The 13,470-nt window shown below is 45.3% G+C and overlaps 1 protein-coding gene across 2 annotated transcripts; it reads right to left on the bottom strand.

Moving 5' to 3' along the window:
- Positions 1–739: 739 nt before the first annotated feature.
- On the bottom strand, positions 740–11,064 carry Cldn2 (claudin 2). 2 transcript variants are annotated; one of them, XM_052170737.1, is made up of 2 exons: positions 10,809–11,064; positions 740–3,548 (listed from the first exon to the last, which is right to left on the bottom strand). In XM_052170737.1, the coding sequence occupies exon 2, from the start codon at positions 3,362–3,364 to the stop codon at positions 2,672–2,674; it is 693 nt and encodes a 230-aa protein (XP_052026697.1). In that variant the 5' UTR covers positions 3,365–3,548; positions 10,809–11,064; the 3' UTR covers positions 740–2,671. The 2 variants fall into 2 exon arrangements, with proteins under 2 accessions (XP_052026697.1, XP_052026695.1); XM_052170735.1 differs by having other exon boundaries at positions 10,822–11,064.
- Between the last annotated feature and the right edge of the window lie 2,406 nt (positions 11,065–13,470).

The raw sequence follows: 13,470 nt of genomic DNA, 5'->3' as shown, positions 1-13,470 counted from the left end.
CCATATGTCCCATTGGTATGTTGCTGGACCTAAGTACATTTTTTAGACTCTCCTGGGAACTTTTGGAATGTAGTTCTTACTAAATGTGAATATTATTGCATCAGCAAACTCCTGGTTTCATTGTCAAGAGACTAGGGCAGTAACTCCTGCTATGTAACCCTGGGAAAACCTTTACTTGTGTGAATCTTAGTTTTTGTATATGCCAAATATAGAATCAGATGGGAGATGATTAGATCAGAGACACCTTCCTCCAATTAGTGGAATTAGTAGCCATTTAATAACTAACCTCAATAATGTAATTTTCAAATAATTTTTTTTTTCTGAAAAAGAATGAGCCCTGGGCAAGGTAAAGAATTTCCTTCTGCCAAGTGTGCTGGCGTATGCCTCAGGTGCAGCACTCAGGAGTCAGAGGTAGGCAGATCTTTGTAAGTTCTAGACCAAGGTGAGTCCAGGACAGCCAGGGCTCTGTTAGACAGAGGAGCCATGTTTTGAAAAAAATAAAACAACAACAACAACAACAAAAAAAAACAAAAACAAGACCCTTTCATCTCTTTTGTGAGGGGTGTCGTCAGGTATCCTGATTGTATTCACAAACCCTAGAATTTTCTACTCGCCCTTGTGCACAGGCTTCTACTGTCTGTCTTAACCCAGTTCCTTTCTTTCTATCACACGTGCCCTGTCTTAGTTGTTTTTTTTAATCAATACAACAATTACTTAATCAACATCCATTTATTGATCATCTTGTGTGTGCCCAGCAGTGTTACAGTCTTGGGTGTACATATAGACAGGTCTAAGATATAGCAATTGCCATCTAAGTACTTATAGTGAACTTTTGAGATCACACAGACAGACAGACAGATAGACACACACACAATGCACATACAAGAATTATAAACTAGCAATCAAAATTATAAATGATATGGATTAAGAAATTTATATATTGGGAGTTGGAGGAGGAAGGAAAGAGCAGGAAGGAGTGGTCAGAGAAGACTCAGTGAAGGGGATGACACTGAGCAAGTTCTCCAAGCATGGGAACCACTTAGTTAAGAGGAAATGGCTTCCAGGTCAGCATATCAGCTTGAACACAAGCAATATGGTGGAAATAGAGAAGGCATGTCAAAGGAAACCTCACATATGGGCCTCTCTTGCTGGTGCTGAAATTTTGATGAGGTGTGCTGGGGTTTTGAGCTGGTGTGGGGGGGGGGGGGGATGTCTCTGGTTTCTGACTCCCGTCTACCATAGAGGAAATGGAGCATCTTAAGAATGTGGAGGTGAAACTGTTGGACTGAGAACCACTCTCCGTTCTCCCAGCTCAAGCACAATCCCAGGTAGAAGTCCACAAATCACTCAGGTCATGAACACAACACCTTGGTCATACATGTTCCACACTGGAGACTTTGCATACCTATGAGACTATCTTCTGGTGCTTAAAAGTGGCAAAGGACCTCTCTGGTGCTGTGGTCTTTCAGAGGCTCTGTAGTGCTGAGTATAGACCCCCATGGGTTGTTTTTCCATTAAATCTGAAGTATCTGGTAGGGCTGCCTCTCTGAAACAGTAGGAGCACACATAACAGCTACCATACAACTCTGTCCAGTTCTTTGATACCAAAGTCCTTATTCTTTCTTGGCCAGGGCTAAAGAGTAGTATCTTTTTTAGCCCCCTGCAGCTTCCATGACAAAGGGCAGTTCTAGAAAACCTGGTTTATTGTCCCTAAGGAAACCCTTGTCTAGGGCTCCAAGTCTTGTGGTTTAGCAGGAAGCTGGGTCAGACACCCCAGTGGGAGGCAGAGCTTTCAGCGGTAGTCGTAGTCGGTAGTCGTTCACTTCAGCTTCTGGGCAATTCCTGCATAGAGTCAGAGGGCTGCAGCCTTGCTTGTGCTTTCCAGGCGCTTCTTGTGCTTTCCCAAAGCAGTGCTTCCATCCCTGACCAGCAAATGTATGGGAATTACAGGAGATGTCCTGAGAAGTGGTTCTGGTGGGTTTTGCTGTTTGTTTTGTTTCTTTAAATCCCATCAGCTGCTTTCTGCTGGATGCCGTGAGATGGTTTTCCTTCAGTTCATTCACAAACCAGTCTGGACATACTGCATTCATAGCAAAATTGGAAGAGAATCTTCAGGGCCCATTACTGACGAATCCATTTCTTTGGCTGGAGATTTGAGAAGGGAGCTAGAAACATTCTCATAGAAGCCACCCCTCTTTCTTCTCTCCTTTCCCTAGTAATTGACTTAGGAGCCAACCTCAGCCAACCTCAGAGGGTCTTTTGAGCACAGATAGTTAGTCAATGGGACACGATTAGCTTGGGGGCAGATCTCTAAGTAAACCAAAGGGCAGAAGAGAGCCTCTGGGCTTAGCCAAAAGTGGCAGGGATGGGATTTGGACTTTTGGGTTGAGCATTCAAGGCACAGGAGGTACCTTAGTGAGGCCAAGCAAGGGAAATAGAGAAACTAGCCTGGCAAGTGTCCTTGGCAATTCCATCTACATGCTGTCACCCCTGTTCTCATCTCTGCCTTCACTCCATCCAATGGCCAAAGTCATTCTACCCTCAGCAGCACCTTACACATGATTCAGTGGCAATGTCCTTTGCCTGTGACCCTGGGGGCATTGTCCACTACTTTTTTTTTAATAGTCCCAGCCACCACCCTACCCCACCCCCAGCTCTGGCCCCTGGTTCTTCACACATACCCAGTCAGGCTGTATGAGTTGAACTCACTCTTGGCTTTGGGCTGTTGTGCAGATCTTGGAGAGCTCCTAGTGGCAAGAGGCTGGGCCTGGTAGCCATCATAGTAGTTGATGCGATTTCCCTGGGGTGAGCAGGAAAAGCAGAGGATGACTCCAGCTACCAAAGAAAACAGAGCTGAAATGATGCCCAAATACAGAGCCTCTCCAATCTCAAACTTCATGCTGTCAGGAACCAGCGGTGAGTAGAAGTCCCGAAGGATTCCATGAAGATTCCAAGCAACTGGGATAAAACCCAGGATGCCACCAAGGATGAAAAAGACTCCACCCACAACAGCCACTCTGTCCTTAGCTCGAGACTCCTGGCAGAACACGGTGCATCTCATGCCCACCACAGAGATAATGCAGGCCAGCGAGGACATTGCACTGGATGTCACCATCATGGCCTGGGCAGCCTGGATGTCAGCAGGAAGTCCTAAAAGGGTACTGTAGATATCACACTGGGTGATGCCTGTGCTGTGTGTCGCACACTCCATCCAGAGGCCCTTGGAAAAGCCAACCGCCGTCACAATGCTGGCACCAACATAGGAACTTGTTCGCCAGTTGGGAAGCAGCATGGCAATCGATGTGCCTAATAGCCCCAGAAGGCCTAGGATGTAGCCCACCAGTTGGACACCGAGGGAGGCCATGGCGGACCTCTCAGTAGACGATCTTCAGAGCCTGTTTGCTTGTCGTTTGGCTGCTGCTCTTGCTTCTTGGATCCCGGCCTCTAATCCCTCATTTCACGGTGGTGTCTCTGGCAAGCTGACTTTGTTCCTCCTTACAAGTATCTGTGGGTGGCCACAAGCAGGCTCAAGAAGGCATCTAGAAAACCTTAAAAAAAATCCATAAACCAGATTAAATATTGACCAGAAGCTTATGAGAAACCAGAAAACGCTGAATGCCTTTTGACCTTTGCTATCTTTAAAAATAACACATGAGAAAGAAAAAAAAAAACCTTTGGAAGCAGAGCCAAAATGTCATCACCTCCTGCGTAGGCACATGCTTTAGGCTGGCAGTCAGACAAAGGCAGGGGCCAGACAGGTGGCTGCTTTCCGAGAAGGCAGTCAGGGCAATACCAGTTGTGGTGTGCTAACTCCACTGCTAGTTTCCAAGGCCTGCTATTTAACATATTGCCAAGCAACCACACCACGGGGCCCCTTGGTTGCAGACTGAGGCCAAACTCCAGGAGACTGGATCATGTGGAACAAGTCTTAGAATGGGGCCTTGGACTCCAGTTTGTTAGAGGCTACTTGAATCTTCAAAGGGACTAAAATGTAGCTTAGCTCTGAATCAATTTATGCCTATGGCAATAATGTACTTCCCAGGCAGATTGGAATAGGTAACAAAGTTTTCTGACCATACTCTGAAAGAGAAGGTCTTTCTAGCCTTGACCAGATCCCTCCCTTCAAGGTAGCATAAGGATCCTTAAAAGTATAACATACCAGATATTTCCTGTCTCCTCTCCTAACAGAATCCCATAACCACCCTTTCAAATGACATGTGAAAACTCTAGGGAAGGTCCTACAAGTGCTCAAGGCTTGTCAGAGATGGTAGAAAAGGTGAAGGGAAGGGGAGCCGCGCCAGAAATAGGGGGCTTGATAAGAGGTAGGCAGACAACTGATAGGTGGGATTCTGCACTGTTCAGGGATTGCTCTTTCCAAGGCTCAAGACACAAAGGTCAAAGTTAGACACCGCCCCCACCTTCTGCACGACTATTCAACCCACTAATTTTTAACCCAATTCAACATTGCTACTCCATCTTCACTTCCCTCAAAATTTCCTTTGGCAGAGAGAGGGGGGGGAGGGAGGGAGAGAAAGAGGGAGGGAGGGAGGGAGGGAGGGAGGGAGGGAGGGAGGGAGGGAGGGAGGGAGGGAGGGAGGGAACTCAGTGGTTCAGAACACTTGTTTCTCTTCCAGAGGGCCAGGGTCATTTCCTAGCATCTACACAGGGACTCACAACTGTCAGTAATTCCAGTTCTAGAACCTTTAAAAGAAAAAAGCTCTGTGAGAAGGAGTTAGGATTTAGCTTGGGGTGAGCATGGGAAATGTCATGGTAACCTTATGTTTGACATATTCAAGAGAATATAGTACCTCTCCTTCTGTATCTCCTGATCAGTTCTTGCCCAGGATTCATGTTGTGAGCTAATGAGACCCCTCTCCATCCAGACTAATAGCCCTGCGGTAATCCTTAACACCCTGCTCCCTTTTCTCCTGGCATCTCCTAACTAGGAAGTTCCACTAGTTAGTTCACCCAGTTCTATCTCCTGAACTTACTTGAAATGTCTTACTCGTGTTTCTCATTTCTACCACTACTTTCTAATGTAGGGATTCATCAACCTTCCTTTCTTGCCTGGGGAAATAATAGGTTATTAACTGCTCTTCTAGTCTTGCCTCTTCCAATTCAGTCTCTCAGCCATGACGATCTTTCAACACATTATTCTGATGAGGTCGTTATTTGAATGTGTGTCTGCATGTGGGGGTGTGGACACACACACACACACACACACACACACAAATGTTCAACTTGGTACTTGAGCCTGTGGAGACCAGGCTTTGAGTTGGAGACCAGGCTTTGGGTTATCTTCCTTGACCTTTCTCCATTTTACCTTTTGAACTTTTTGGATGCTTTTTATTTTATCATGCATCTGTGCCTCATGAGGATGTCAGAGAGCAACTTGCAGGGAGTAGGTCCTCTCCTTCCACTGTGTGAGTTCTGGTGATCAAATGTAGGTGGGTAGACTTGGCAGCAAGTACCTTTACTCACAGGGCTACATTATTCTCCTCCGCCTTTGTAGTTTGGAATGGTCTCTCTCTGAACCTGGAACTTGTTTTGGCTAACAAGTGAAGCCCTATGATCTGCCACCTTCTCTCCTACCCTGAGTGCACACACCTCCACACCCACATTTCTCTTTTTACATTGTTCTTGCAGATCTGAACTCTGATCGTCCCGCTTTCACAGCAAGTTGCTCCTCTAGGACATTCCAATGGCAAAGGATAAAGTCCAAGCTTGTTTGCACTCCAGGACCTCACAAGGTTCACCTCTTGCCATTCACCTGCTCATGCTCCATACCCTGGCCACACTAAATTACTGACTCTTCAGTCATTGTCATGTGGGGTTTAACTTGTGGTACAGTCTGAGCACAGGCTGTACCGTAAGAAATATCTTGACTTCCTTGGATATCTCTCATTCTAGACATGGTCCTGTGCCCCTATTAGTTTTTTTCTAAAGATTCATTTATTTTTATTTTTCTGTATGTAAATGCCTTGCCTGTGGGGATGTCTGTATACCCATATGTGTAGGACCCTTGGATACCAAAGAGAGGGCATTGGATTCCCTGGAACTCAAGTTATAGATGGTTGTGAGCCACTATGTTGATGTGGAGATTTGAATCTGGGCCCTCAGGAAGAGCACCCAGTGCTGTTAACCACTGAGCAATTGCTGCAGGATAGTCTTCTGTAGTCTTACAGTACCTTATATTCATTTACTTCTATTATCTTTATAACAACAATCATAATATACACTACACATACACACTAATGTTTTCTTCTTTTTGTTGTTTTCTCTTTCATTTTGTTTAGAGTCAGATTTCACTCCAGACCTGGCTGGAACCCGCTGTGTAGCCAAACAAGCCTCAAACTTATGATCATCTTGCCTCAACCACCGTAATGCTAGGAATACAGGCATGCGCCACTATACCAGACTATATAGAGTTTCTTAGGTAACTCTCATAAGCACTTTATATGTGTTAATGCACGTAATTATCAACTATTTCATGACAGATATACCAATAATCTGTACTATATAATAAATGAGAAAACTAAGGTCGTGATATACTTTGTTATGTTGTAATTTCCTATTTAAACTCATTCTCTGCTGGTCCATGGGCTACTTCAAGGTGACATTGGTATCTTATTCATGTTTATATCTCATGTACCTTACACATTACCCTACCCTCAAGTAACTGTTCAAACAACCTTTTGTTTAAAAAAAAATTGGAGACAGGGTCTTTCTTTCTATATAGTTCTGGCTGATCTGGTACTTGAAATGTAATCCAGGTTTCCCTTGAATTCCTACTTCATTCTCCAAAATGCTGAGATTACAAGCATGCATCAACTCACCCACCCAGCTTCAAATATATCTTCTTAATGAAATAATAAAAGCAGTTAACGGGGTTGAAGGGCCCCCATGAGACTCAGTCATGTAAACATTGCAGAGTAAGGGTTTCCAAAATGTTACCCATGAGCAGAATGAAGGGTATCAGGAGAGGGACTAACTAAAGGAGGACTAACAGATGCTCCCCTCCTTCCCTCCTCTCCCCCCCCCCCTCCGTTAGTTGAATATCTTGCCTATTCAGTTGAAGGTAAATAAAAAAAAATGCTAAATTTTTGTTCTGCTTCCACAGCATAAGACACAGTTGATAGCACTGTCATCAGCACTGCTATGACATGATATGTAAAGCAGGGCAGATCAGGTGCCAGAGCACATTTAGCCAACTCTGCCATTATCAGCTGTGACCAGGGGCAAGTCCTTTTCTGGCACTGCTTTTTCTTCTGCTCATCTGGACACATCTGTGCCTATCCAGGTCTCAAATGAACATCTCAGCAAGGCCTCCAGTGCTGCTTGGTAATAATCCTGCTTCTCCGTGAAGAGCATCCTTCAGTCAAATGCTTCTCGTGTTGCCTACACTTTTTGAAGCTCCCCTCCCCCAAGCGTCCTTGTTATGCAGCTATTACTGTCCGTCTTGACCCTTCTGTTTTCAGCCAAGCTCCTCAACCCGATACTAAACGATAGCACTCTTGACCTCTGTACACACTGTTCTGCTTGCTGTAGCCCTGCATCTGCCGTCCACTGAGAATGTTCTCCCCAAAGTTAATCATTTTCTTATTCTAACATCTAAGACTCATATAGCTGCCACCTGACCTTGCCCCTCCCCTTGGAAAACTGACTTCTCTACCGTTTTCTATAGTGCCACTGCCAATGTTGCTATTCCTCTGTCTTTTTAGAGACCACCCTTTAAAATGTAGCTGTGGCTGCCTTGCTCCTCACTATGTAGCCCAAGATGGTTTCCAACTCCCAGCAATCTTCTTGCCTTAGTTTGACAATGGCTGTTAAGCCCATACCTCTTTCATGTCAAATCCACACCAAAAGAGGTCTCTCTTGAACTCAAGGTTTGGATAGTTGACTGCATTCTCAATGGCCACCCATGAATGTATTAAGACATTAGTGGCACCTCAACATATACAAAGTGGAAGTCTCTTGCCCTCTTTTTCCCCCCATCCTCAAACTACTCTTCATACAGTATATGCTATCTTAGTAGTAGAACCAGCCATTGTATAACCCAAGCCAGTATTTCTTCATGCTTCAGCCTTTCTGTTTTCTAGATCTTTTCTTATTTTTGAGATAGGGTCTTGCTATATAGCCCAGACTGACTTTGAACCTGTGCCAACCCTTCCACTTCAGCCTCTGAATGCTGGGATTATAGGGATGAACCACCGTAGCTGGCTTCCTCACATTTTCTTGGCTTATAATCATAATGCTCTTTTGCCAGATATATTTTCAAAATAAAACACAAATGTTATCTTTCTCTCCATCTCTACTGTCCAACTCCTTTCAGACAATACAGTCAACATCACTTGTCCATTGGAAATCACATAGGCCCCTCAGATTGGCCTCTCTACCCACTTCAGCCCTGTCCCTGAGACCAATCATTAAGATAGTCATGAAGGATATTTCTAAAGTATGAATCCAATCATAACAGTCATGCCACACTTTGCCGTGCTTAAAAAAACTTTAGGAACATTTGATTCCTTTGATATGAGGTTCAGTAGCAAACCAGGGGAAGCTCTTTAGTGTCTGAACTCATACTTCTGAGTTTCATCTCTAACCATTAACCTCCCATTTTATGCCTTATGCCTTCTAGACTGACCCCCAACACATGTACATCCAACTGAGCTGTATCTGAGTAGGTGCACTTCTCCACATCTGCCTTACCAGCCATCTTGGTCATCCTTTAGCATTATAATCATCCATTTTTTGAGAACTGTTCTTGGACTCTCCTCCACTCCTTGCCTGGGGTAAGTTAAATACACACAGAAAAGTGGAGCGCTCCCTTGAAGATTTTGTTAGCCAAGAAACCCTTGCCGCCAGAGAAGCACTTGGGCCCCTGCTTTCTTGGGATGGTGACAGACAGAAGCTTGAGCCAGGCATGGTGGCACACAAACCTGGAATCCCAGCACTCAGGAGGTAGACACAAAAGTGTGGTGAGTTAGACACCAGCTTGGGGCTACAGGGGCGAGTTCCAGGGAGTATCAGCTACATAGAAGACTCTGTCTCAAAAGCAAGCAAACCAAAACAAAACAGTAATGGAATCAAAGGTTCTCCAGGAGGAAATCCTATCCAGAGAGCCAGGACTTACTTGGGAGTCACAAGAGAAAAGTTCCTGGAGTCCAGTCTAGAAACTACCCGAACTGAAGGCTGGAATCTTCAGAAAATGGGTTGCCATAGCTCAGCAGGAGGAAGGGACACTCTCAGAGTTTATTCAAACGGAAGAAGTGGCTCCTTGGGGGTTAATTCTCCCTTAGGGTCAGATGGCAAGGTTGCCAACTGGCCAGTGACTGGCTGGTGAGGTGAGCCAGCAGGATAGCTTCATCTCTGGTGAGCAGCTAAAGGACCCTGGCTGAGTGGCAAAAGCTCTAGTTTCTTGTCTCAGTTGTGCCTAGAACCTGGTGAAGAAATCAGTTCCTCGCCCCTGGCTTTGCTCATCGATAAGGTTTTCTTGTCTGGAAGCAGGTGGTGGAGACAGGTGGCCATTTTAACAAACACTTTTGAAGTAGAGAAGGCTTTAAAAGAAACCTTTCTTTCAGGGCTTCTCCTAAAAGCCACCTACAGAGACTTTGGGGGTTCAGACACTCTAGGCCTTGCTTACTGAAATTTGTCTCCTGGGAGTAAAGTCAACAGCCTCCATAGCTAAAAGCTAGCCAAGAAACTTTCCCTCCGGACCCTTAGCTAATCTTCCTTAGGGGAGGGATTGGAACTGCAGGAGAGGATTAAGAGGAAAAAGACTGACAGCAGCTCCCCACTTAACTCCTTCTCACCAGGGCAATCACTCTGATGGTCTCCCCATCTAAGCTGCATGGCATCTTGTCTTACAACCATGGGTGTGACAGGACCATTAAAAGTCCCCAGCTCAAGGAAGGACATGATATGTGCAGCCTTCTGTTATGAATGGCAAGCCATTAAAGCCTGTTTTGGGGTTTTTTTTTTGGCCATCCTCATTTCCCAGCCCCTTGTTTCTAGAGCCCCGCAGAGGAATCTGGGATGGTTGCTCCCTATCCTGGTAAGCTACTCCCACAAGCCAAGGGCTCCAGTAGGTGGCGAAGCCATCTCTTTGCAATCCACCTTTCTGCACCAGTTTAGGGAGGAGGACTTGCACCTAAAGTGAGAGACTTTATAATTGTCTTTAAAAGCAAACTTGTTTTTCGTCATGGTCACCAAAGTAAAATCAAGCATGCTTTAAAGCACCGGGAAACACAGAAAGAGAAGATAGAGGGTGGGATGGGGGAGGGGAAGCATCACTATCTCTCTACGTGTAAGTGCCATGAACGGTTTGGTTCCGACTCCATTTTTAAGAATGCTTGAAAAGGACCGTGTCTAAGGCAGGGCATTTATGGAGAACGATTGAAGGGCTCAAAAGGAGAGTCCCAGGAGAACCCACCCTTTGCTGCCCCCCTGAACTCTCATGTCCAGGAGAGTATTGGAATTTCCCGGGCCTGCTTAGATCCCTGTGGTTCAACAAAAGGGAAAAACTCTAGCTCCTTTCCTCCTGTATTTGCTCCCTGGCTCCTTCGTTTCCGATGATCTGATCTGAAGAAAGGATCTTCTGGCCCCGTCAGACTGCAAATCTTATCACAACTTGAAGAAAACACATAGCACCATGTGCCCACTTCCATAAACCTTCCCTCAACAGCCCAAGGTAGCCCGCCCTGACTCCACCATGGGTTCCAGTAACAGCAGCTAGGTTTAAAAACCAGCCGCCTAAGCCAGCCTGAAGGGTAGCAGCCCCACCGGGATACGGGATACGGGATACTTACAGCAGATACTCACCGAGCTGTCCTTTCGAAGAACTCTGGAAGAGATGCTCCTGAGCAGAGGACTAGGTCCAGAGAAAGGCGAACTGGGTCCAAGGGGCCACGGGCTGTGGTGATAAGGGGTTTCTAATTATTAGCCACAGCTTTGTAAAATCCACCTGTAACTCTGAGCCTTCTTACAGATGGGAATTAAACCCCTGGAGGCTGGAAAAGATTGAGGTACTCTTAAAAAATGTTTGGTGGGTTTTATATTTACCCTGTCAAAAAAAAACTCCAGCTGGGCTTTTGTGTGGTGAACCCCTGTGAGGCCAGGAGAAACCTTGTGGGGAGGGGGATTTGGGCCAAGGAGGAATTTAGAACATTCCTGCTTTGGGGGGAGGGGAGAGAAGGGTGTTCTGTTATGCCCATTAGGTGTTCCTGGCGCGCAGCCCCAAGGCTCAGCAGGAAGGAAGCCTTCATAAACACAGCCTGGGTGAAGCAGGGCCCAAGCAGCCTGGCACGGCAGTTCTTAGCTGCCAGGCCTCCAGGAACGCTTTAACTCACTGTGGCTCTTTGGTTAAGACCCGAGCCCTACTCTAGCTCCAAGACCAACTTCCCAAGGAAAAACATGTGTACCTTAGGTGATCAGAATTTTTAGGATGAAAACCTGGGCTCTGGCAGGCCCAACAATCTAGGTTTCACTGTTGTCTCTAAGACACAGATTAAAGACTCAGGTTATATCAAAAAAAAAAAAAAGCAGGGGGGGGAATATTTATGCAATATGACCACTTTGGGAAGAAGAAGAAAGAGCTCAGGGTTTCTTCAAGTCTATCTTCAGGGTGTTGACATGAGGATTAGGATTCTGTAGAAGGTATGCGTGATTGAGCAAGCCTGGCCAAGGTGCAGTCCTGTCCATCTTTGGCTGTCTGTTGTTTCTAGCTCTTCCCTGTCCTGCTAGGTGGTCTGACAACTCATATGAAATCTCTTCCTGGGAAGCAAGTTCTCCTGGTCGAGGATTTTAGCCTTCTTTCTCCTCTTCCCAGGCTTCAGAGTTGCCCTTCTCCCTGCATGGGATCCCTGGGGGCATTTGAATTCTTTCTGGTTGATCATTTCAAAGGCCTGATAGCCCAAGGGAGAGACATAAGTATCTTTCTTTTAAAAAATATCTTCTCTCTGGGCTAGGGAATGCAGTTCAGCTGGTGGAGAGCTTGCTTTGACTCCCATCACCCATAAAACTGGGCACAGTATTCCATGCCTATAACCCCAGCACATGGGACATGGGGGTAGGGGGTACAGAGGTTCAAAGTAAGTTTGAGACCTACTGAACGCAATGAGACTTGGCTCAAAAATAAAATGAAATAAAATAAAATAAAAATAAAAGGGATATGAGTGCAGTCTCTCTCTCTCCACCTCTCCCTTCTTGCTTGCTTTCTTGCTTCCTTCCTTCCTTCCTTCCTTCCTTCCTTCTTCCCTTCCTTCCTTCCTTTCACACTCTGTCTCTTCCTCCCACAAAAGAGTATCTTTTCTCCTACCTAGAAGAGATTACAGAGTCAGTCTCTGTGGGTTCAAAGCAGGTTCTGCCCAGTGAGGCTGATGAGGCGACTATACTAGTAGGCCTCTTCTCCCCACCACCAAACATAGAAGTACTCTATGGTATGCCACTTAAGCCCCTTGGAAAGTTCTGTATAGTGTATTGATTAAGGCTCCTCATTAAGTAGCCCAGGCTAGCTTCAAATGTACCCACTGGCCTAGAACTTGAAGCAATCCTTTTGGCTCTAAAGTACACACATGAAACCACCTGTCTGGTTCTATTGAAAAGAATTCAGAGAATAAAATATAAAAGAAGGAAATGGAGCCCCCCCCCCAGTACTACTGGCCAGCCATCAACCTTGCTAACATTGGGAAAGCATTAATGGAAATGCATTTTACAAAACTGAAGCACACACTATCTACAGTTTTGTAACCTATCATTTCTAAAGAATGTATCATGGAGCTGTTCCCACATCAGTTAGAAACCAGAGCACCTACCTATAGTGCATTCCATCCTGTAAAATGATTTCTTTAGCCACAAACAGACATTTTGTTATATCTCACCTTTACTGCTTAAAAAAAAAATAAATCTCATCTTTCCACACAACCTGATAAATTCCTCTGCCAAGAATTGCTTGATTAGAGAATCTTTACTTATTTTTTTCCTTTTGTTTATTTTTTTACACTCCAGATTTTATTCCCCTTCTGGTTTTAATCTTTATGTTTAAAGGCTAATACAATATTTTACAAAAAAATAAGATGGCTGCTGCTGTTTTCTTTTTTATTTTGGTTTTTTTTTTCTTTTCCAAGACGGGGTTTCTCTGTATAGCCCTGGCTGTCCTGGAACTCACTCTGTAGACCAGGCTGGCCTCGAACTCAGAAATCTGCCTGCCTCTGCCTCCCAAGTGCTGGGATTAAAGGTGTGTGCCACCAACGCCTGGCTGCTGCTGTTTTATTGAAGACATTTAAGCCCCAAAATATGGAAGAACAAATTACTTAACAACTCAGGATGAGTTAGACCTGGCATCTGGGTGTCTAGTGGAGTAAAATTTCAGGCAAATTGGCTGTGACTCCCAATGAATCTCAGGTAAAAGATGCTCAGGTCATAGGCCTCTATGCAGTTGGGGGTGCTAGGCCTTTTGCCAAGGCTTTTCCC

Source organism: Apodemus sylvaticus, chromosome X (genome assembly GCF_947179515.1).
Source record: "Apodemus sylvaticus chromosome X, mApoSyl1.1, whole genome shotgun sequence".
Classification (NCBI taxonomy): domain Eukaryota; kingdom Metazoa; phylum Chordata; class Mammalia; order Rodentia; family Muridae; genus Apodemus; species Apodemus sylvaticus.
The sequence above is the reverse complement of the archived record's forward strand: the minus strand, read 5'-3'. Positions and strand labels throughout refer to the sequence as shown.

What these genes read in the sequence shown, in the direction of transcription:
- Cldn2 (XM_052170737.1), bottom strand. Translation starts at nt 3,364, where the DNA reads ATGGCCTCCCTCGGTGTCCAACTGGTGGGCTACATCCTAGGCCTTCTG.